The sequence below is a fragment of the Lactuca virosa genome, chromosome 8 (genome assembly GCF_052849685.1).
Source record: "Lactuca virosa cultivar CGN04683 chromosome 8, Lactuca_virosa_CGN04683_v6, whole genome shotgun sequence".
Classification (NCBI taxonomy): Eukaryota; Viridiplantae; Streptophyta; class Magnoliopsida; order Asterales; family Asteraceae; genus Lactuca; species Lactuca virosa.
This window is the reverse complement of record NC_136433.1, coordinates 160436088-160461327: the sequence shown is the minus strand read 5'-3', so window position 1 is coordinate 160461327 and position 25240 is coordinate 160436088. Positions and strand designations below refer to the sequence as shown.

The window sequence follows — 25240 nt, the reverse complement described above, 5'->3', positions numbered from 1 at the left end:
AGTGGTGTTGATGATCGAAAATGAAAGAAAAACCATATGAATGATTTGTTTATGATTGTTCGATTGTGTAGCTTTTCATTTTACAAAAATTAATAATATTTTGAATTTTAGAACTTTACTTTTAGGCACAAAAGAAATGGTTTTTATTAAGAAAATCGATAAAAACGTTATATGGACATGTTTTTATTCCAAAAACCGTTTAGTTATCCTTAAACATACAATTATTATACCAATACATATCATTAAAAACAAGATATGTAATATAAGTCATATTGTATGTTTAAAGACAACTAAACCGGTTGGATCCAGAACCAGAGTATTCAGTTCGATTCAATCCAGATCCGAATAATGTTAATCCTTAAGATGGTTTATATGTATGGATATTTTAACGAATTGAAATCTGATAAAGTGATATATTTGATATTATTGTACGAATATAAATATATAATTGATATTTTAGTTAGATCTTGAAGTAAAAGATCAAACACCCATAAATGAAAAGTACAAACCCAATAATTTATATCTTAAAGTAACAATTATTTCCATTAAAGAAAGCGGAAATAAATAAATAAACAAAATCCATAAATCGATCAACATTTCATAACAATCTATTCATCCATTTAGCTACAATTTGAGTTTTATATCTTCTCATGATACAACAATTTGACAATATATTAGTGTCAAAAAATATGGAGAAAAAAAAAATTAACAGGACCCATTTTCACAACATACCGACACACTATCACATTTTCATTCTACACCTTCATATAATAAAAAATGGACCCATAAACCGAAAATATTAATCGATTAAAAACAAATTCCACGTCATCATCATGGTGACGTCAACAACCAACCTGACCTCGAAATTCAAGAAACACAAGTGCAGCTCCATAATGAGCCAACGCACCCATAATCACAAAACAATGAAAAATCTGATGACTATGTCCCGCCAAATCAAACCAACCAGGCTTAAATCTTTCTGGGATTCTGCTAATATAAAACATGGTACCCGTCAGATATGAAACCGCCATCGCAGTTTCATATGCGAGGATTCCATTCCTCTGCGGTTCATGCCAGTTGACAACAACAGCATGAACCGCGGGTACTATCCCAAACAGGCCCATACCCATAAACAGAAAAGCCCGAAAAGACCGGAACTTTCCACTGGAAAGCGCCGGTGCCAGTAGGGTTATAACGGTAAATACACCCATCGCTGTGATTCCACCGAGATAGACAAATTGCCATATGGGCTCGCATTGAAAAATGTAGTAAATTGGAGGGAAAAACGAGGTGATGATCATGATGGTGATTCCGACGTAGTCCATTTGGAGGAGGAGGAGGTTGAGATGGTGGGAGTGGCAGCCGAAGAGGTGGCAGGTGGAGGAGGAGAGGAGGCAGAACATCGAGCCGCCCAAGAACACGAAGAATGGCCACCGCGTTGCCGCCAGTAGTGGCGGCCCGATGTCCATGTCTAGCGGTGATTCGTGCTTTAAGTCGATGAGTTTTGGTGTATCCTGTGTAGTTAAACACAAAATTTAGAATGTTGACTTTTGCAAACTTGTTTGACCTAAAAAGTCAAAATACATATCTAGTAAGAAATAACGACTCACCATAATTGAATTATGTGAGGCGTTTGTACCTGGGCCTAACGGGAAAGACCTGAAATTTTGATAAAAATTAGAGCCAGTTTTGTACTTTTATAAACTTGTTTGCTATAGCATCCTACTTTAAATTTTTCTTATTACACTTTTGTACTTTGAAAAAATCTATCCATTTATAGGAATGTCATGTAAATTGAAATTTATATTTATTGCTAAAATTAGGTAAATTTATTAAAGTACAATGTCCTAATAAGAGAAAAAAAAAAAAAAAAACAGGACAATGCTATGATTAGTAGATTTTTCCAAGGACAGTGGCTTATTAAGAAATAAACTGAAAAAAAAGGGATGTTATATGTTACTATTTCTTTCATTTAGACGTATAAATTAAAATGAAAACTAAAAATCATTCAAGAAAATCAGAATTAACATCATTAAAAAAATAATAATACTATATTAGTTAACATGTTGTACAACATGTTTCAAGATTCTTTATTTGGATAATTTATGATTTCCTTACAATTCTTGACAGCATGTTGTGGGTGTCAATTATGATTTTTTTAAAGTCCTATTCAAAATTATATCGTTTTTCTCTGCTGACGGCTTAAAAATAAAATTACATATTTATCCATTATCATCATCAAATAAATTAATGATATTGATTCGGTCTTGTAAATATTGAAGGATCTTTATGACATTTAACCAACTAAACAAAATCCAAAAGGGCATCCATATCTTGCACGTTTAATGATATAAATGCAATATTTTATTTTAAAATAGTCTCAAAATAAAAGCAAAAAAATGTTTATTTCTTAGCCTATAAGTATATAACATCAATCATCAATTTGGATCCGTATGTTTACCCTTTATTTTATCATCATCTAATAGTCAAACCATTTTTAATAAAATTGTGAAGAGGAGAAAAAGAATCTTACATACCAAGTTAACAAATTGAGGAACTGTGAAACTTGAGGCACATGCATAACGTTTGTAATGGTCAATCCCACAAATACAACAAATCCGATTAAATGCCTACACATGAAAAACAAGAAAACAGCCAAAAATATGTCAGTAATACCACTATTTAACCATATATATATCACAACAAAAACCATCACAAAAAGACAAGCATGTTGCATCATGGCTTTTTATTTTCACAATAGTCGGTAATAAAAATTAAAAATATGTGATTGTGATTCTAAAGCTAGAATCACTAGTTATTATGACCGGTACAGGCATATAAAACCTATACCATATATATATATATATATATATATATATATATATATATATATATATATATAAAGCAAGGATGAAAAGACTTCTTGTGCATAGTACAAGCCTTGAAAAGTTAGGTTTTGAACTATCAACATCTCACAAGAAAATTGACACAAGAATAACAATGATGAGGACAAATCTAAGCAAAGCTCATCGAGATTTTAACAGTAGACCATATATGCAACTTTAAACATAACCAAAAACATCAACATCAAAATACAGGCTTTTTTTTTTTGAAGGAAATGATGAGAAGTGAGGAAGAATGTACATGTCTTTATGCATATGGTACAAGTTCATTACAAATTATGTGTTAAAGGGTAGAATTAACAGAGATAACATCAAGGGCATACCCAAAAAAGTTAAATAACAAGTGCAAGCTCCAATTTAATTGGAATGATGAATTACGCATGAAAAAGGTGTGATGATTTTAAATTTATATAAACTGCTAAAAGGAAGGTACAAGGTTCTATTTATGGTGTAGAAGATTCTGTACAGTTTGCAAATCGATTGAATCTTTGTGAATCATCATTTAGTAGGAAATCAAGTAAATTGATGATAAATATTTTCAAATCCGTCGAATATTTCCTGATTATTTGTAATGAGCCAGAGATGAAATTATCAGCAATACATTCACAGAAATTTCATAATTTGAATCTATTTGAACTAACAAGAGGTTTTAAGTTGTCATCGTGAAGAAAATCATGAAAACCCCCCATTAATTTGAAATAACTATCATGAGAGAGAGAGAGAGAGGGAGATACAGGAAGAAATGGAGACAGGGAGAGATTACACTTACGTCCATACATTTAGGGTTTCATTGTGCCAGCGGAAAAGGCTAAAAAGGGCTTGCTTTAAAGGCCAATCAGCTCTGTAATAATTCAAAATAAACTCGTTATCCTTCATGTACTCTGGTAAATCTTCAAATCTCAATAACGGGTACTCTGTTCGGGTCTTCTGATTCACAGTCTTCTTGTTCATGTTCTTGTTTTTCTTCTTATTTGAGGCAACAAGAAGCTGTGATTTGTCATCATCGCAACAGATCTTTTTAGATCTTCTCTTCCAAACAGACCCGTCATTGGAGTTCATGTTTTCTTGAATCTGTTACTCCCGGAACACAAGTATATATGTATGTTATAAGGGATTTTGAATGTAGTTATAGAATCAATGAATCGATGAATCGATGAATCGATCAAAGACCCACATGTAGAACGTATTTATGGAATGAAGGTATGGGAGAGAGATTTAAGGCAGTTAAGGCTATTGGAGCAACTACTACCTACAACTTCTACATTAAAGGCACCCACCTTTCTTTATTTTTGATTAAACACTCGGCAAGTATATACGTATAAGATATTCTATTATTCTATTACAATTACAAATTACACAAAATTCAAAATTACAAAATAAACTTGTGGTAGGTAAAAACCATCAACCAGGCTCGGTCTAGATGGTGGGCAACCCAGACAGTTGTCCAAATGGCCTTTGGCCTAGCGATATCAAGGTATTTAAAAGGTGTTCCTCCCCCACGGGCTTGAGGTTCAAGTCTTGCCGTGGACAAAATATGTAGTTTAGGAGTAGGATTTAGAGATACGTATGTTAGCCATTCAATATATATATATATATATATATATATATATATATATATATATATATATATATATATATATATATATATATATATTAGGTGTAAAACACGTGTTTTACATGGGTTGATTAAAAAAATAAAATATTAAATTATAAATAATAAGTATTTTTTAAAATAAAATTTTGAAATAAGGAATGAAGAAATATATTAATTGCAATTTAGTATAATACTTATTACATTTGATACTTTACATATATAACTATAAGTATTATGTGGCTTTTTAATTTTAAAAATTAAAAAACCATAAATTGACATATGGATATTATTTATTTAAAAATTATCACAAAATAACAAGTGTCAAAACTAATTAGAGAATGAGACGAATATATATATATATATATATATATATATATATATATATATATATATATATATATATATATATATAAGAGTTCATTTGAGACGAATATTTTTAATGAAATGTTCTAATATTTTATTATTCGTAAAAATAGAATATGCAATATATTATAACATTATATGTTTTAGAATATTTCAATGTAAAAGATGTTAAAATTATTGTTTTAGAATATTAGAATATTACACATATTTAATTTTTATGAATACTAGAATATTAGAATATTTCATTAGAAAAAAGTGGTCTCACGGTCTCACAAAATTAGGTCGTCTCATATGACTTAACCCTATATATATATATATATATATATATATATATATATATATATATATATATATATATATATATATATATATATATATATATATATAAGGGTGAAATCCGTTGAAAACTCATAGTTTCCCGAGAACCCGGGAACTAATTGTACAAAGTTAGATCAAAATTAACTCATTAAAGGTATGATCGTCATCTTACCAATCTCGTTTAATTTTTTGTGTTATTGGAAATATTAATAAAATGTCTAAAAATTAACATAATAAATCAAATTTTTGGATTTTTTTATAAATATAATAATTTTCGATTTAAAAAAAATCATATTTTTTAATTTTTTTTTGAAAAGAAGAAATTTCTTAAAAAATTGCTTTTTTAAAAAAGACTGCAATTTTTTTAAAATTGTAAATTTTTAAAAATCAGCAAATTAAAAAAAAACTGAAATATTAAAAAAAAAACTATAATCTCTTTAATCAAAAAAATTAACGTTTTAGATGCATATATGAAAAAAAAAATTAAGTGCATATATGCATATTTCTTATACTATAATATGTATATATCATGTAAGATTCGCATGTAATTATATAATGTATGTGACATCTTCAAAGACATTGTTTATATAATATGCAACTCCAAGACTATTTATCCAAAAACGAAAGGCACTTTCTTCTCTAGTTATTTAGAATTCATATGGTGAAATTTCACGGAAAGATACTGGTTTTTCTGGGGCTGATAAACCATTCCTACAGATTACAGTTATTGCAATGTGAAATCAATAACAAATTTTGATTATGTTTTTTGTTTTATGAAATAAAAAACTCACCTGTGTTGGAAAATATGAGCAAAAAATGCAAGGTTAAGATTGATGGGTTTTGAGCATTCTAACACTCCTATGGTGTACATGCAACCCTAGAAACCTTGGATCTATGTTTGACTAAGATACATGCAAATAATTATTTTTCCAAGGTTCTTATCCTAACTAGCATGGCATGGGATACTTGAATCAAATAAAACTAGTAGAATTACTTACCTTGTAGTAGTAGTTGATTGCTTGGAGTTTGAGAGCCTAGCACCAATAATGTGGATGCCTCAAATGGAAGTCACAAATCACCACAAACTTGGAAACTTGAGAGAATAGTCACAAACTTGTTGAAATCGGCCCTCTTGGCTTACACACATCAACTAGTGTTATTTCAAGAACCAAAGCCTCCTTTATATAGTGTGGTGGATTAGGGTTACATCCATGTAAACCCTAATACCCATGTCTTTTCATTTCAATGAGATCCATGAGTTAAAGCTCCATGGAGTATCCATGGACTTTCCATGCAAGCCTAGCCCATTCCAAATAAGCATTAGCCCACATTATATAAATACAAGAGCCCATATTTAATTAGTCATACTTTTGATCTCTAAATTAATTCTAAATTAATTATAGATCAACACTAATTAAATAATATGATTTTATATTAATATATTAGAACTTATAATATATTAATAAATCATAACTTATACTATTCTCAAACGATTATCCATAAATTGTTCGGGTGAAGTGCAACCCAAATGGACCATGCCGGGTCGGGTCAAGTACATACCAAATATAGTTATGGACTTAGACACTATATCCAACAAAGATTGGGAGAGCCCTCTACAATGTCTTTAGCTGTTAAGTAATGACTTCAAGGGGCTTTCCCCCATGTAAATAACCAGGACCTGGATCTTTGACTTCAATGAAAACTTCTTATTTGTTTCCTTGAAGATTTTGAAGGCAAATGTCATATGAATAGAAGGGTAGCTTCTATGTGACATATTAGTACCTAAAACAAATTTTAATATAATCAACAAAATTAAAAACTCAAAACTACACACCAATATCAATTTGAATGTAAAACTACACACGAAGGAAATCATCTGTACACTCGATATCAATATGTATGTAAAACAATAACTCATCCTAATTCATATCAGAAAATCGATTATTAATGTCTACCATATATGAAAAAGTTGTCACTTACCAAGAACCAGAGCTTTATAATCCATTAGTAGATTGGCTATCCTAACATCACTAACTCACATAGTACATTGGACGATTTGTCGAACAATGGGCGTGCAATCGCCAATGTCAAACAGATTAGGATCAAAATGACGAAGCACAGTGATGAAATGGAGATACATCAGTTAAAAAGCAAAACAAGTGATAAAAGTAACAGCAAAAACTTCAATTCTCATATATAAAAAACCTACGTGAAACTAGAAGATGTCTCATAACCACTATGTTCGACGCTCGTAACCGCATCAATTTCGTCTGATAGTGTCGACCTCGTTGTAGTTATTGAGAGGATTTAACGAGATTTATTCAAGGCTAGGGTTGGCGATGGCGATAGAGACAATGATGATAAACAGTAGGTCTTGTAATTTGTAGAGAGATAAGCATGAGAGCTAGGATCTAGAGAGAGAAAGTGAAACTGAGAGAGCATTTTTGTGGCAGGAAGATGAAGCAGCGTTTCAAGAGCTCTCTCACATGGACGAAGGTGGAATAACAGAGGAAAGTGAAGATTTCAATCCTCCGCAAACCGTAGGTAGCCACTCTTTAACAAAATCCCCAACGGTGAGGTACAAATCATCAGCCTCATCCTCAACATCATCGTACAACACATCTCTGATCAACTTCTCCATTCAGATCTTCAATCAACAGAGGAAGCCAATATGAGGTCGACAATGGCGGTGTTCAGGCAAACAGACGATGAAAATAAGGATGTGAGAGAGAGAATGAGAGAGAGAGTGTGTGTGTGTGTGTGTGGGTTTCTTATATTTATTAAACTAATTATTAATCGCTAGGACATGATAAATTTTATTCCCAGTATACCCCAATGATTATTTTTAAAAAGTATTAAATATCATTGAGATTGTTGATAATTACAAATATTCCATCTTTGATAGAGGCCGTTAAAACTTTTGATCTAACGTTCCACTTATAGTTCTCGGGTTCTCAGGAAACTATGAGTTCTCAAATGATCCTCTCTCTCTCTCTCTCTCTATATATATATATATATATATATATATATATATATATATATATATATATGACAAAAATATAAAAATGGTCCCTGTGGTATGCAATTTTTCCGGGTTTAGTTCAAACCCCGACTTTTTGTATTCGTGGTTCTTTTGACCATGTTTGTTTGTGATTTTGGTCCCTTGGAAACCGAAAAGACTAAAATGCCCTTCTGATTTTTTTTATATTTTTCTATTTAATATAAAGTTTTATTAATTAAAAAACTGAGGGGCCACCTCTCTCTCTCTCTCTCTATCTATCTATCTATCTCTTTTTCTTCACTATATTGCTTCCTGCGATAAAACCACATACATAAACACACTAAATTAAAAAACACACACACACACACACACATAATTGGCCTGCAACTAGAAAACATACACACCTCACACACCTCTATCTTTGTTTTGTTACCAGAAAATGAGCTAAACATCCCGAAGCATTTGAAGGAGATGCATCACAACAGATTCGACATCACCCTTGCACACATACATACATACACACACATTGTAACACCCGGATTCATGTATAAACACTTTTATTATATTTTTTGAGTTATGGTGGCCACGACATGGTAGATGTAACATCCATAAAATTTCATAAAATTTAAACTTTTCAAAACAACCCTTTTTCTATAGAAGTGTTTACAAAAACCGTTGTTCCCAAAACAATATTTAGAAATCAGAATATCTTTCAACATAGTTTTCAAAACATTCATATTATTAGAGTTTCCCAGAAAACATAAGTCCAAAACGCGAGGATGTGTACGGTCACGCCTTCACCATGCCACGATCCACTGAAGTACCTGAAACCATAAACCAAAACTGTAAGCACGAAGCTTAGTGAGTTCCCCCAAAGTACCAACACCCAAGCAGATAACATATACACATAACAACATGTATTAGGTCCACAACTAAAAGATTGGATTACCCCTTGAGCCGACAATATGAGTCTTGCTTGCCTATCAGGCCCACAACTCATATTTGGCTTGCCCTTGGGCCCACAGCTTATGTTTGGTTGCTCTCTCAGTCCTTGGACTGGAATACCAATGAGTAGCCCTCAGTACGAGTCTAGCATACCACCCGGTCCTCAACTCGTATCTGGAATGCTAATGAGCCCTCAGTATGAGTCTGGCATGCCCTCTCTGGCCCACAACTCATATATGGAATGCTAATGAGTCCTTAGTACGAGTCTGGCATGCCCTCCGTGGCCCTCAGCTTATATCTGGCATACTCTAGGGTTTGTTGGCTACAACACAAAGCAGTACAACCTCAACCCACCCCCACACAATATGTCAACATATAACAGATAATATCATATACAGATAAACAGACAATATCACAGGTAGTCCTACAGATCTACCAGACTAACATATCAAGACCATCATAACCAACTAGCATGTGTATCTATTCCATACTCGTCATATCAACAATATCAGGCTATCAAGCAAAGGGTCGGCGTTGGTGCCTTCGACCCGAAAGTATAGTGAGAAAAACTCACCTCGAATGCAGAAGCTCCCCGAAAGAAAATCCTTAGTTGCTGCCCTGCCGGCTTCCCGAGCTATCAATACCAACAACACACCCAATTAGCAATTGGGTTCCATGCTATAATCCATAATCCTTACTTGGGGTAAAATGACCATTTTGCCTCTGACCCAATCATGAACCAAAACTAAGGCCCAAAACCAAAAGATCCACAAAGGCCCACTAATGGCTCAATTATCCAAATTGGGCCCAACCCCTTATGGGTTTTATCCTAAGCCCATAATTTTCCTTATTACAATTCAGATTACTTCAAGCACCTCTTGGGACAAACTTGGTCAAGGACATAAATCGAAAGTCAAAGTCAATGGTCTAAGTTGACCCAACTCACCGAGTTGTCCTTCAACTCGTCGAGTTTCTCCATCAATCTGCACAAATCGGGAAAAACCAAGTCAAATCGCCGAGTTGACCCACCAACTCGCCGAGTTCCTCTATCAATCTGCAAATATCGGGGAAAACCGAGCCAACTCGTCGAGTTTATCCAATAAACTCGCCGAGTTCGCCAGAAACCCACTTCTTAACACATTAAGCACTTAATCCATGAGGACATGACTCCAAAATATAGATCTGACTTCCTTGAGCTGGAAAACCACGTAAAGTTGCCAACTTTACGTTCATGCATGTCTAAGTGAAGCTCTTAAGCTTGGAATAGACATAATAATTGACTTAATGCATGCATGACACAAAAATCTTCGTAAAGTTTGCACCTTTAAGCTCAAAGGTGCCAAAACCAACTCAGATCTAAAAGAACAACCCCTAAAATGACTCTACTCCATCATCATCCCCAATAAGAGGCCAAAACACAACAAAACCCAAAATAAGGATATCTAATCATCCATAGATCAAGGTATGAACTTGATACCTTAAAGTGACTGCAAGAAATGGAGTGATTATGGATCCAAGACTTCCTTCTCCAAGCTAGAAACTTCAAGATCTTCTAATTCCTTCACAATGCACAAAATGAATATCAAACTTCCTTCCAAGGCTCCAAAAACTTGATAATGGAGGCTACAACTCGTTTTAGGGTTTGGACTGTTGGGCTATGAGCATTCTAACACTCCTAAGTGTACATGCAACCCTAAATACCTTGGATCTATGTTTTCTCTATTATACATACAATTATGAACATCCAAGGTATTATCCTAATCTAACATACAAAATAATAAATATAACAAGATAGAATACATACCTCTTTGATGTAGAATGTCTTCATGAAGCTTGAGTGCCTAGTGCCCCAAGTGTGACACCTCAAATGGTTCACACAACACCAACTACACTTGGAATAACTTGAGAGAAACTTGAACACTCCTTGAAATCGTCTAGCCCTCACACTCACACGTTAGTGCACGAGTTCTTGAGCCATGGGATTCTTTTATATGGTGGCTATTAGGGTTACACCATGTAACTCATAACTTTACCCATTCCTTATGCTCCATGGATTTTAACCTCCATGGAGTATCCATGGGTCACCCCATGGACTTAGTCCAACATAAGGAATCTTGGATCACAAGCCCACATATATAAGAATGAATGATTTACACAATCAACCCATATATTTAATTAGTCTCCTTTTGATCACTTAATTAATTCCAAATTAATTCTTGATCAATACTAATTAAATAACCTTATTAATATATTAGAACTTATAATATATTAATAAACCTTAAGTGTTATTTCTCTCATTATAGTCTATCCAAATGCATGATGCCATGCAACCCAAATGGACCATGCCGGGTCGGGGCAAGTCCTACCCGTTCGGCTAACGACCCTCCACCAGTCAAGGAAGGGGTGGGTGAGAGTGGACACCCATTAAACTGCCATTTTATAGGCAGTAACCTTATACCCCCTTTATAGACCGGCTTCGTGAATGAGGCCTACTAACGGTAAGACTGACTTTACTCTTATACATATATATAAATATTATTAACTTATAATATTATAAAGTATAAGGGTTGAATTTTAACTTTTAAAATTCTAAGGGCTAACTTCGAATTAAAGTATTCATAAGTGAAAACTTTTCAAATTCCAAAACTTGAGGGCAAGTTTTGAAACTATTCAAAACTAATTAATTCCATAACTTATGTGTTTAAAGTAGTTTTAATTAAAAAAAACAAAAAAAAACTCTTCAAGTTCCATATCTTGAGGACAAGTTATGGAAGACTTTAAACTAATTAATAAAAAAAATAACTTTTTTTTATTGTAACTTATGGAACTAATTAAGGTTACACTTTTTTTTTAATTTGATGAAGAGACTCTTGAACCTCCATAACTTGAGGACAAGTTATGGAGTCATAAAACCATTTAATTAGAACTAGACTCTTCATTTTGTAACCTTTGCCAACTTTTATGAGTTTTATGATTCTTAAATGTGACTTTTCATATAACTTGAGGACAAGTTACAAAAACACACTTTGGAATCAACTCTTAGATTAAAATGGATTGAAAACAACTATTTCACACAACTTTTCTATTAATCTAAGAACCTCATAAGAACAAGATAATTCAAATCATCAATCTTCAAGAAATTAGCAAGAACATACAAACTAATACAAATCTTGAAATTATGAAAATTATCTTAGAAATTGGATTAGCATGAACATTACCACATCAAAAACAAGTTTATAAGTCCAAAAACATCTTAGGGTAATGTTCCTAGTCCAATTCCAGCCAAAACAATCGAATATATGCATCCAACTCGATTTTTCAGCTACTTTTGCAAGTATAACAAGAAAACAAGCCTAGTCTCTGATACCACTGTTGGGTTATGAGCATTCTAACACTCCTAAGTGTACATGCAACCCTAAATACCTTGGATCTATGTTTTCTCTATTATACATACAATTATGAACATCCAAGGTATTATCCTAATCTAGCATACAAAATAATAAATATAACAAGATAGAATACATACCTCTTTGATGTAGAATGTCTTCATGAAGCTTGAGTGCCTAGTGCCCCAAGTGTGACACCTCAAATGGTTCACACAACACCAACTACACTTGGAATAACTTGAGAGAAACTTGAACACTCCTTGAAATCGTCTATCCCTCACACTCACACATTAGTGCACGATTTCTTGAGCCATGGGATTCTTTTATATGGTGGCTATTAGGGTTACACCATGTAACTCATAACTTTACCCATTCCTTATGCTCCATGGATTTTAACCTCCATGGAGTATCCATGGGTCACCCCATGGACTTAGTCCAACATAAGGAATCTTGGATCACAAGCCCACATATATAAGAATGAATGATTTACACAATCAACCCATATATTTAATTAGTCTCCTTTTGATCACTTAATTAATTCCAAATTAATTCTTGATCAATACTAATTAAATAACCTTATTAATATATTAGAACTTATAATATATTAACCAACCTTAAGTGTTATTTCTCTCATTATAGTCTATCCAAATGCATGATGCCATGCAACCCAAATGGACCATGCCGGGTCGGGTCAAGTCTTACCAATTATAGTTATGGACTTAGACATTAATCCAACAGTCTCCCACTTGGATAAGTCTAAAACTATTATTGCGTATGACTTCAGGAACCGATCAGCAATCGTAGCTCTCAAAAGCTTCTGTCGAACTCTGACCTTGTCGATGAACTCTGACCTTTGTCAATGACTTGTCCATTAGATAAGGGATCAAATATTCCTCCATTCTAGATATCATATGGACTGAGACATGGATTATCAATCATTCTCTCTGTCCATTTGTTGTTTCCTGATTTCCGATTCATGATGACTGACTGATTGAACAAATCAAATCAGTCCTGGCTTGGCCAAGCACTCACATGTATCATCTTTAAATCATCGAGGGGCCCACATATATCGCTTTTATCCCGAAGGTAAAAGGAATGGATAAACTTTGACTCATATGGCTTGTTCTACTACTTGTTGAATCATACACACAGGCACGTTTTATAACATCGAGTTACCGAATGCGTTTTCGTGCAATCAATGTACAACCAACTCATAGTAACAACTCATATCTCTAGGTTTGAAGAATATAAGATATTATCGTCTCATGATCACTCGTGATAAAATCCATGAAGTGATTCAAATGAGCGCGGGTTGAATCCAATACTCAGAACTTATGAGCACTCATGAGTGTTGTAGCACCACTTTGTCCACCAACTTGGACCTCTACAAACCAACCCATGACAGTCTTGATTCATATCTACTTCCAACATATGACTGACTGTGGATGGTTTGAATAACTTAATCATTCAGGAAGAGCGACTTAGTTATTCTGGAAGTCAAAACATGCAAAGTGAAACACAAGAATAAATGAATCAAATATGGTATCAAACCCTATGAATATAAATAAACACTTTTATTTATCACCATACTGATTACTCATTATTCATTGTTTCGGTTTTATCAACTTTATACTTGAATTAAAAACACTAGTTGTCCCATGCTCCAAGCATGTACACTATGTTTTTCTTAAACAATAGCTTTGCCATACACCAAGTATGCACTCTATGTTTGTCTATGATCCTTACTTTGTGAAATAAACCAATTGAAAATAATTTCAATGATTCTAATTTCACACTCCCAAATCCTTATCGAAAAATGTGAGAATTTCAAATTCCTATCATTTATCGAAATCTGTTTAGATTTTAAACTTATATGCACTGACCCTCCTGTAATGAATATGTACAAAGTCACAAAGACTCGTCAACAGTCATTATAAGGTATTCCAATGGAGATCAACTCCATGGAAACTAAGTCTCATATTCAAAGTACATTGCTTTGGACATGCTTCTTGCATTAAGTTTTCTAATCTTACACAGATAACTTCCACCTATGGAGACAACTCCATATTCTCATTTTGACTATCACTTCTGAATAAGAGATGCCTCTTTTTAGAATATGTCAATATGGTCCTTCCAAAATTAGCACTATACTTCTAACTGTCCCTGAGCAACCAATCTTTGGTAAACCTCAGATTGTCCTCGACAATTGCTTAATCATTTTAGTCATATCCAATTCTAGACCTTTTCCCTTCATAATGCCCCAGGCATTTGGAAAATTTTAGAAAGGATGAATATAGCACATGTAATCGATCCTATATCCGAAGCAAATGGGACACGATTCATGATGTCTCACATAAAGACTAAACCAGTCTTTTGCTATAATATTTCCATTTCAATTTGCCAAGTTCTCAAAATTCAGATTATGAAAAGGGATGCCGTAATCATAATCGAATTTTAGAACGCAAATAATGGACCCATATATAGAATTTCCTTATGTTGAGCCATTCCAACATGAAATCATATATATATCCTTGATTAAATACGATTAAAATCTCAATCTAAGCTTTTAGAATTGAAATAAAGTATAATTTCCTCTCCCTTAATTATAGCAAAACAATTTTTTCAACCCCTGCAACCTCACGAATTGAAACTTTTGTTTTCTATAATTAACATTGCTAACTTGCAACCTTTGTCATAATTATCATGCTCCCACTAACATGATGATTATTAGCATAACACTTATGCTCCCACTAGCTTTGACATGTACTCAGAAATCAGCTGACTTTCTTACCAAAGTTCAGATTTCTGATACTAGATTGTTTTGATAATACTTTATCAAAATCATACACCTCTCTTAGATAGCTCACATGTGTGTCTAAACAATTTTAGAACTATGAAAAGGGATGTCGTAATCATAGTCTCAATTGTTTAGACCTTTGCCACTTCTCACAAGTCCATGTTAGTGTGCCGGTAAACCACACACGCTCCAGTAACGACTTTGAGAATGCAAATATCACAATTGCTATCTAGCTAAAATCTACTTAGTGAAAGTGTTTCCTCACCATCATTTTCATGAATCGGAGAGAAACCTTATGACACTTAGATTTAATAGTGTATGTGTTCTTATCCATGTGAATTTGTCAAAACCATAATCACAAGACAAGGTTAGTGACAAATCCAAACTCATATTGATTAAACTTGTGCAATCTTAAATTCTTGCCATTTGGCAGCTCAGGTGCCTGACATTGCTTCCAAGTAGTTGTGCAACCAATTGAGAACTCTCAGAACTCCTATGCAAAGCCAACTTGAATAGGCACAAAAATTTCAACATGATAGGTTATAAACCTCAAGTCGTGTGCTAGTGAAGGACTTTAGGTTTTATTCTTGATTAAGTCTTGAACCTTTCAAGAGCTTTAAGACTCCCACTGTCCTCTTGACATATAAGACTCCCTTGTCAAATATTCAAGAGATAGTGCGGATTCTTTATCAAGACTAACACTTTACACAATTGGCCTAAGTTGGTCTCTGTTTTATCCAAAACATCACAACTTACCAATTTCAAATGTACAAGAGTAGATAACCTTTTACTCTTACATTTGACTAGTGTTAACAAACCCTCTTTAAGATATGTCACTCAAGTTACAATCTTGGAGTATGACTCTAAGAATTGTTTTGGAACGAAGTATGACTCATCTTTTTGATTTAACCATTTCAACAATTCATGACTCCTCTTCTTAGTCATAAGAATGCACTAAGATGACTTTAGAGGACCAATTGTGATATGGTATCTTAATCATTAAGATGATCATAAACATGATACTAAAGTACTCTCCCATCATTTCAGATTTGAGAAACTTTTATCTTTCTGCCATACTTTGATTCTTCTTATTCGTTCTGTCTCACATTGAAACTTCTCCAATGCTACAGACTTATACTTAAACTTATAAGTATAACCATATTTACTGAACTTAAGTAAATCATGATGAATAGTCTTCTTAATCTTTTGTGGTGGACTTGACCAGTGCACAAGAATGTGTACTCGATCCCTTAGTCCTTTCCTTATTCACATAAGGAATTAGTCTTAATTTTCCAAGCTGAAAGTTCTCATTCATCATACTATACAACTTGCATGATTCCAAGTTTCAGTCCAATTGAACCTTGGGTGATGAGAATCTTTCCTTATTTGGTAATATTAGACACTACCACAACCGAAAGAATCAAATCCATTTTTCCAATATTGCTATCAATGGAATCTTATAAGCAACAACTTTTCACAAATGCCATTGTAAGGATACTTAAAATAAATAAAATCAAAACCTTTTTCTTTTATTTTAAAACTTTGCGGAAAAACTTATCCTTACAATCCATATGAAAACCTTGTTGTTATCTATTCCTAAGCAATATAAATATCATAACTCTTAAGTAATAGCCCAAAATTCTGATCACCGAACCATGCGATTGAAATCCATCTTCGCGATCAGAATCAGCATGTACTTAATAGAGTTAGACAATGGACTTTACCTGAAGTAGAGCCAAACTTATTGACTTTAACATCCTTAGGTAAATTTGGCAGCTTCGTAACCAATGCCCCTTCCTTTGGCAATAGTTACCTATGGACCCTTGATAATGGGACTATCTCAGACTTCGCCTCTCTCTTCACCATTGGGTCAACCGAGTTGACTATGGCCGATCCCTTTCCATTGGGAAGAGAGAGCTTTACTGGATATCCAATGTCATCATTGTCAATGTCCATAGCGTTTTAGGATGTTGATCTTAGCAAATAGATAAGATCATTAAGGGTCTTGTCTTAGTCTGTTTCATAGGATTCCCTAAAGAACTCAATATGTGACTTAGAAAGTAGTTGAGCCACCAACTTTCTCAAGACTTTGACACCCAACTCTCCCGGTTTGTCAATATGTGACTACATCTCCAAGATGTGATCACACCTAGACCTTGCCTTGCCAATAGGGCTTGAGTGACCTTAAACTTTTTAGGAACTTGTGGGTTAGGGAGAATAATTGGAGGAGGTGAAAGAAGTATGATATCCATGAGACATCATCTTCATTTAGGAAAGCTTCTTTCAAGAGATTTGGGAAGATCATAAATGTCTAGACCAGACATCTTTTTGGGAGATATTCAAGATAGTTGATTTAAAGTCCTTAATATGACACCCAATATGAAATATTAAGGCTAGGACCCAACAAACTATTTTATAACTTAGAAGAGGGATGCCGTAATCCAAGCTATAAAATATTTGAAGGTAGGTGAATGACGATTCACCAACTTCCACCATGAAAAACGAAATAATTTATTAGGTTTTAATTGGATTTGAAAGTCCTAGATCTTTGAGATTCATTGAACTGTTCAAAGGCATGTTTCAATCTCGAGTGTGCCCTTCAGGTTTTGTGACTGGGATGCCGAGGATCACAAAACAAGGTGTGAATAACCATGCAAATATACTTGGTACCCTTAATATTTACCCCTTGATCAGTGTGCCGGTTAACTACACACGCTCCACCGATACTATGATAAAAGTTACCCTTTGCCTACCTTGTTAAGTCCAGGTTAGTGTGCTGGTTAACCACACACGCTCCACTAACGACTTAAGCAAAGTGCAAAGTGTAATTTCATTGGTTAGCACCAAATTCACGTTTTCTAAGTAACTAAGATTGGGTATTAATAAGAGTTTAGTTACTTAGTATTTATCATTAATACTTTTAATGAAAGGAGAATTATAGTCCTTGTCCTACCCGTTCGGCTAATGACCCTCCACCAGTCAAGGAAGCGGTGGGTGAGAGTGGACACCCATTAAACTGCCATTTTATAGGCAGTAACCTTATACCCCCTTATAGACCGGCTTCGTGAATGAGGCCTACTAACGGTAAGACTGACTTTACTCTTATACATATATATAAATATTATTAACTTATAATATTATAAAGTATAAGGGTTGAATTTTAACTTTTAAAATTCTAAGGGCTAACTTGGAGTTAAAGTATTCATAAGTGAAAACTTTTCAAATTCCAAAACTTGAGGGCAAGTTTTGAAACTATTCAAAACTAATTAATTCCATAACTTATGTGTTTAAAGTAGTTTTAATTAAAAAAAACAAAAAAAAAACTCTTCAAGTTCCATATCTTGAGGACAAGTTATGGAAGACTTTAAACTAATTAATAAAAAAAATAACTTTTTTTTATTGTAACTTATGGAACTAATTAAGGTTACACTTTTTTTTAAATTTAATGAAGAGACTCTTGAACCTCCATAACTTGAGGACAAGTTATGGAGTCATAAAACCATTTAATTAGAACTAGACTCTTCATTTTGTAACCTTTGCCAACTTTTATGAGTTTTATGATTCTTAAATGTGACTTTTCATATAACTTGAGGACAAGTTACAAAAACACACTTTGGAATCAACTCTTAGATTAAAATGGATTGAAAACAACTATTTCACACAACTTTTCTATTAATCTAAGAACCTCATAAGAACAAGATAATTCAAATCATCAATCTTCAAGAAATTAGCAAGAACATACAAACTAATACAAATCTTGAAATTATGACAATTATCTTAGAAATTGGATTAGCATGAACATTACCACATCAAAAACAAGTTTATAACTCCAAAAACATCTTAGGGTAATGTTCCTAGTCCAATTCCAGCCAAAACAATCGAATATATGCATCCAACTCGATTTTTCAGCTACTTTTGCAAGTATAACAAGAAAACAAGCCTAGTCTCTGATACCACTGTTGGGTTATGAGCATTCTAACACTCCTAAGTGTACATGCAACCCTAAATACCTTGGATCTATGTTTTCTCTATTATACATACAATTATGAACATCCAAGGTATTATCCTAATCTAGCATACAAAATAATAAATATAACAAGATAGAATACATACCTCTTTGATGTAGAATGTCTTCATGAAGCTTGAGTGCCTAGTGCCCCAAGTGTGACACCTTAAATGGTTCACACAACACCAACTACACTTGGAATAACTTGAGAGAAACTTGAACACTCCTTGAAATCATCTAGCCCTCACACTCACACATTAGTGCACGATTTCTTGAGCCATGGGATTCTTTTATATGGTGGCTATTAGGGTTACACCATGTAACTCATAACTTTACCCATTCCTTATGCTCCATGGATTTTAACCTCCATGGAGTATCCATGGGTCACCCCATGGACTTAGTCCAACATAAGGAATCTTGGATCACAAGCCCACATATATAAGAATGAATGATTTACACAATCAACCCATATATTTAATTAGTCTCCTTTTGATCACTTAATTAATTCCAAATTAATTCTTGATCAATACTAATTAAATAACCTTATTAATATATTAGAACTTATAATATATTAACCAACCTTAAGTGTTATTTCTCTCATTATAGTCTATCCAAATGCATGATGCCATGCAACCCAAATGGACCATGCCGGGTCGGGTCAAGTCTTACCAATTATAGTTATGGACTTAGACATTAATCCAACATGGACAACAATGGAGGCTGATAAGGAGGCCAGAAAAAGGACATAAGGACTTTAAATAGGATGTGAGACCCTAAAAATTTGGATTTCCTTCCCAGCTACCAACTCGGCGAGTTGAGGCTCCCCAACTCGTCGAGTTGGTTCATTAAACCCTCGCAATCCATCCATCTTCAATACGACGAGTTGGTCCCTCCAACTCGTCGAGTTGACCTAGAAATAGGGTTATTCTCAACAATTTCTTTTCAAGATTTCGGATGCTACGGTAGAAGGACTGCCACGACGTGTCATCGCCTGATAAACCGCACATATCTTTGGGTCACCGCTACGTGGTCATTATATGGACACGACGTGTTGACGTTAGTTTGTCAAACCCAACATTTCTAGGCCTTGAGCCATATTTAAAGGAAGTGATGGCTAGGGTTTCCTCAACCTTCAACCCCCATCACCTCCAAAGAATCCTTGATCAACCTAGCCTCCCTTTGAAAATTTTGACATATTTTTGGTGATTTTGTGATATTGGAAGGAAGAAGAAGGAACTTTTGTGTAATGATCAAGCAAGAAACTCCTCTCCACCTTTAGGATCATCTTCTGGACTCTTTGTAAGTCCTTAAGCTTCTATCTTTTTGGTTTATTTGTCACAGATCTTGGTTTTGTAGCATGTTTTGGCTCCTAAGTGAGATTTGAATGGTTAGATGAGATAAAGTTTGCAACTTTATGGCTCACCTTGGTCCCTTGGTCACTATATCTTCGAGATCTAGAAGTGTAATGAGTTTTTGTAAGCCATGCATGAGTTTAGGTCATTTATGCCATTTTAACCTAGTTAAGCGAAGAACATGCATGGGCCATGCATGTCCATAAAGTTTGGATTTTTATGTACCATTAGGGTCCCAAGAAGCTTACTAGAAAGTATGAGTTGTGGGCTTAATGGATTAATGACTCAATCCATTAAGTTATCCAAGAGCGGTAACCACGACGTGGCAAGATGGTTGATACGACGTGGTGAAGGAACGCTTCGTGATTGTTTTGTCTGGACACTGCCACAACGTGGTGGCATGTATTCCGCGACGTGGTAGCTGATTTTGATTGCGGCTAAGTTGGATAGCCACGACGTGGACATGGGTTGGCAATGACGTGGAGGCTGTTGACCGTTGACTTTTTGACATGGTTGACTTTTGGTCAAATTACTAGTTTCAGAGTGTAGAATGAGGTCAGACATTGGGTGATTCGTTAAGTGGGTTGTAGCACCATTTTCACAACTTTGCAAATTGTGGTTTATCCGATTTCGAGTGTGAGTTAAGTCTTCTCACTATACTATGTAGATTGCTAGATTGTCTTTGTGACTCTTGTATGAAAGGCTATGGTTGGATCACAACACTTTTATGAAATACTGTGGTTGGATCACATCACTTGTATGAAGGACTGTGGTTGAATCACAACACTTATATGGAAGACCATGGTTGGATCAAGACAAGAAAGACTGCAACTGGGTTGTAGCAACAGAAGTGACTGTAAGACTATGGTTGGATCATAACATTCACATGGGTTTCAAATATACCCCTAGGGTTGGGCTCACAAATATGTATGGTATGTGGTATTTTGGGGAACTCACTAAGATTTGTGCTTACGATTTCATGTTTAAATGTTTTAGTTTCTTCTACTTCGAAAGGGAAGGGCATGACTTGATCGCACTGCATCCCCAAAGTTTTATTCCACACTATTCTATGATTTACTATGATGTTTGAGAATACATTACACTTGATTATCTTTTGAACAACTAAATGAATGTTTTGGGTTGTTTAAAAATTAAATTTTTACTTGATGTTTGGGACGTTACAAGTTGGTATCATAGCCTTAAAGAATAATATAGAAAGATACATACTAGTGACAACATTTGGTGCCGGTCGGGCCTCCTCGACCGTCAACTAAAAAGCTCGACTCTTCACCACAGGAGCCTCTGTCTTGACCTGGTGGTTGTCGACAATCCTCAAGGTAGCTGGTGAGGGTGTCGCCACCATCCTACTTGCCAATCTCGGGAAATCGGCCTTCTTGTCGCACGTCTGATTGTAGTGGAAACAAATAAGTGCCCCATGAGGGGAAAGCCCTACTAAAATGTCTTATCTAACTGCACTTGAAACAATGAGCACAAAATCAAAATCCTTTGAACATATAAATCAACTACATAGAATCAATGTCCAAATTCAATTCGGCCGATCAAACCTACATCATATCAATTCATATGAAGGGGAAGCTCAACAATATGATAAAATAAGCTTTTTAGATTTGTATGACGTTTGGCTAATCCTCGTCGCCCTCTTATCTTCTAGCTGTTCTAATCCTTCAAGAGATTTTCGCTATTATGGGTTAACTACAATCGATAGTTATGTGTAAGCGAAATCCCATATCAAATCAGTAATCTGAAGAACTTAACTCTTATCAATCAAAAAGCTTATGTGTCTCCTTCTATGGACAACTTGAGTAAAACACAGGTACCCTATTGTGTCCCTTCCTTTGCTCACCTACTGTACTTTTTTTATGTCACCACTCAACACCGGTCCTCTGCTAGTGACCCACAAGAGATCGACAATTTGAGGAAAACCTTCAGCTTGGAATTTGCATAATGTTGTTGTGCTGGAGCGCGATTTTGATCAAGACTATAGTGGTGAGGTTTTTGAATTGACGACGCCACTATGGTTGTAAAATTTCTTTATCTAGAGTTGTAGGTTTTAGAGCATATGAAGGAGAGGTGGAGTTGAAGAAATCAATTTGGGTTTGTTCTTCAAATCCTAAATGGTGTTGAGGAGAAAGAGAGAGAGAGAGAAAGAGAGATAGGCAGTCCCTAAATTTTTTTAATTAATAAAACTTTAAATTAAATAGAAAAACATTAAAAAAAGATCAAAAACGCATTTTAGTCTTTTTAATTTACAAGAGACCAAAATCACAAGCAAACATGGTCAAAAGGACCACGAATCCAAAAAAGTTAAGTTTTTTGGACTAAAACCCAGAAAAATTACATACCACAGGGACCAATTTTTGTAGTTATATATATATATATATATATATATATATATATATATATATATATATATATATATATATATATATATATATATATATATAGACACACACTACAACACAGTACACTAGGTTATAACCCATGTTTTACACTAAAAAATAAATTTATATAACATAATAAATAAATTATTTAATTATACAATTGCAGATAAATAATTATATATAATATTTATGTATATTGGTCTGTTTATAATGATTATGTATAAATAATATCTAAAATAGTTAGAAAAATTTTAAAAAATTATTTAATTCATCATTACCAAAAAAAATTATAAAACGTACGTTATATATACAAAAAAGAATAATAAATCTAAAATAAAAAAACTTGGAATATTTTGAATTGTAAGGAAATACATTGCCCTACCTAAAATTCAAAACTAATGCATACAATTCCGATTTCTTAATAGATAATAAGGATATTTGCAGGGAGATCGAATCCCTTCAAAAGCTTATGAAGAAACAATGGCGCACATGGGCTGCATTGTGGTTTGGTTTTGGTATTAAGTGGCGGTACTGTTGGGATAAGATTCAACCGATGAACCTCCGATGAACTAACATGTAAATAATTAAGGTAATTTTTTGGAGAAGATGCACAACATCTGGGGTAGAATATGTTGCACAAGTAGTATCTTAGTAGATAACCTTTGACCGTGGGGCCCAAAATTCCTACTATATATATATATATATATATATATATATATATATATATATATATATATGAAGAAGATTAGTTTATGTATATGTATTTAGATCCCAAGTAAGCCCAACTTCAAAATCAGTCCAAGAAAGTGGATTAAGCAGCCTAAGAAGCGAACATATAATCAGAGTATCGTGAATAGAGTATCGCGATTAGGTTCCTTTCATGAATCGACATCCACAGAAGCAGCGGGAGAATCGAATCGACGACCTCGAAATTTGGAATTGACATTGTTGTTTCTTTTTAACCTCAATCAACATTAGAAGATCATGAATGCCTGACTGTCGACTGCATCAGTTCTCTTCTATCTACTTTTCAATCTTGATTTTTCCCTTTTCTTCTTAATCTGCTTTCTCACTCTGGACCTCACCTTCACCCAGTCTAGATCAAAGACGAAATACATAGTAACATGCCACATTTTTCAGATTCATCTAGTTGCCCACTCGCCCTCATTCTCCACTCAGTTCTGGCTATAAGGTTTGATCAAATTTATGATCCTTTTTATTTCTAGTTTTTTTGTTTGATTGTTTCTTATTTTGAATTTTGAAATCATTAGTTTTTGATTTATGATTCTATTAGGTTTGATCAAAATTTTGGTTTTCTTTTGTGATTTGATTTTTTCAGAGTTTCAATTTCAACTTAATATTCATTATTTCCGACTTCATAAAGTAATATGCATATGCTAATCCAAATTATTAGTTATTAGATCTTATTTATTTATCAGATATTCAGATTTGTGATATTTGTAACTTTTTTGCAGTTTAGTTTGATATTTAGCTACGCTAAATTTGAGGCAGAAATCAGAAATAGGGGTCTGTTCTTTCCTTGAAGTAGTTGACAATCATACATTTGCATAAATAAGTTTTTCAAAGCTGAAGTTATTGAAGAATTTTCTGAGGTTATCCATTTCGCAAGAAAGATTGCATGGTTTGACAATATTATGTATAGAAAAAAGATATGTTAGATAAAATTGATCTTAACATTATTATTAATGATTTTGCATCTAAAAAACTAGGATTTTTTTAATAGGTTGTTTTTGTAATGTTGTATCCATATTTGTGTTTTTGAATATTATTAGTGAATTTTGTAACAATGTGTCTATTTTCGAATTATTCTTTATTATATTTAAGACTTTAGGGTCATTTTTTTTTCTTTTCGCCCCAGGCCTACTATATGTCTGGTCGACCCTGCTAACAACAACAATCTTTGTTTTGACATGCATGTTTTCAAAATTTGCACTTTTAGTTTTTATAGTTGGCATTTAGTGTATATTCATAACACCATCACATCAAAAGTGAAGTTATCTCACTGCCCATCATCATCATATTCACATCATACCACTTTGATATATTCATCATTTCATATCATCATATCACTCATATTTTTTTTAATATAATAATTTTGATAATAAAAATTATAAACACTATTTTATGCATATGATCATTTTATTTTTTAGGT

At 33.8% G+C, this 25240-nt stretch overlaps 1 protein-coding gene across 1 annotated transcript; it reads right to left on the bottom strand.

Annotated features, from left to right (window-relative positions):
• Nucleotides 1-619: 619 nt before the first annotated feature.
• On the bottom strand, nt 620-4150 carry LOC145132009 (heptahelical transmembrane protein 1-like). Its single transcript, XM_079066649.1, has 4 exons — nt 3673-4150; nt 2538-2630; nt 1611-1659; nt 620-1514 (listed from the first exon to the last, which is right to left on the bottom strand). Exons 1-4 carry the CDS (start codon nt 3960-3962, stop codon nt 843-845), a joined length of 1104 nt encoding a protein of 367 aa, XP_078922775.1. The 5' UTR covers nt 3963-4150; the 3' UTR covers nt 620-842.
• Between the last annotated feature and the right edge of the window lie 21090 nt (nt 4151-25240).

What these genes read in the sequence shown, in the direction of transcription:
- LOC145132009 (XM_079066649.1), bottom strand. Translation starts at nt 3,962, where the DNA reads ATGAACTCCAATGACGGGTCTGTTTGGAAGAGAAGATCTAAAAAGATC. An exon ending in TTCCTCAATTTGTTAACTTG is followed by an intron (nt 1,660 to 2,537) that starts GTATGTAAGATT and finishes TCAAAATTTCAG; the next exon opens with GTCTTTCCCGTTAGGCCCAG. An exon ending in CCTCACATAATTCAATTATG is followed by an intron (nt 1,515 to 1,610) that starts GTGAGTCGTTAT and finishes TTAACTACACAG; the next exon opens with GATACACCAAAACTCATCGA.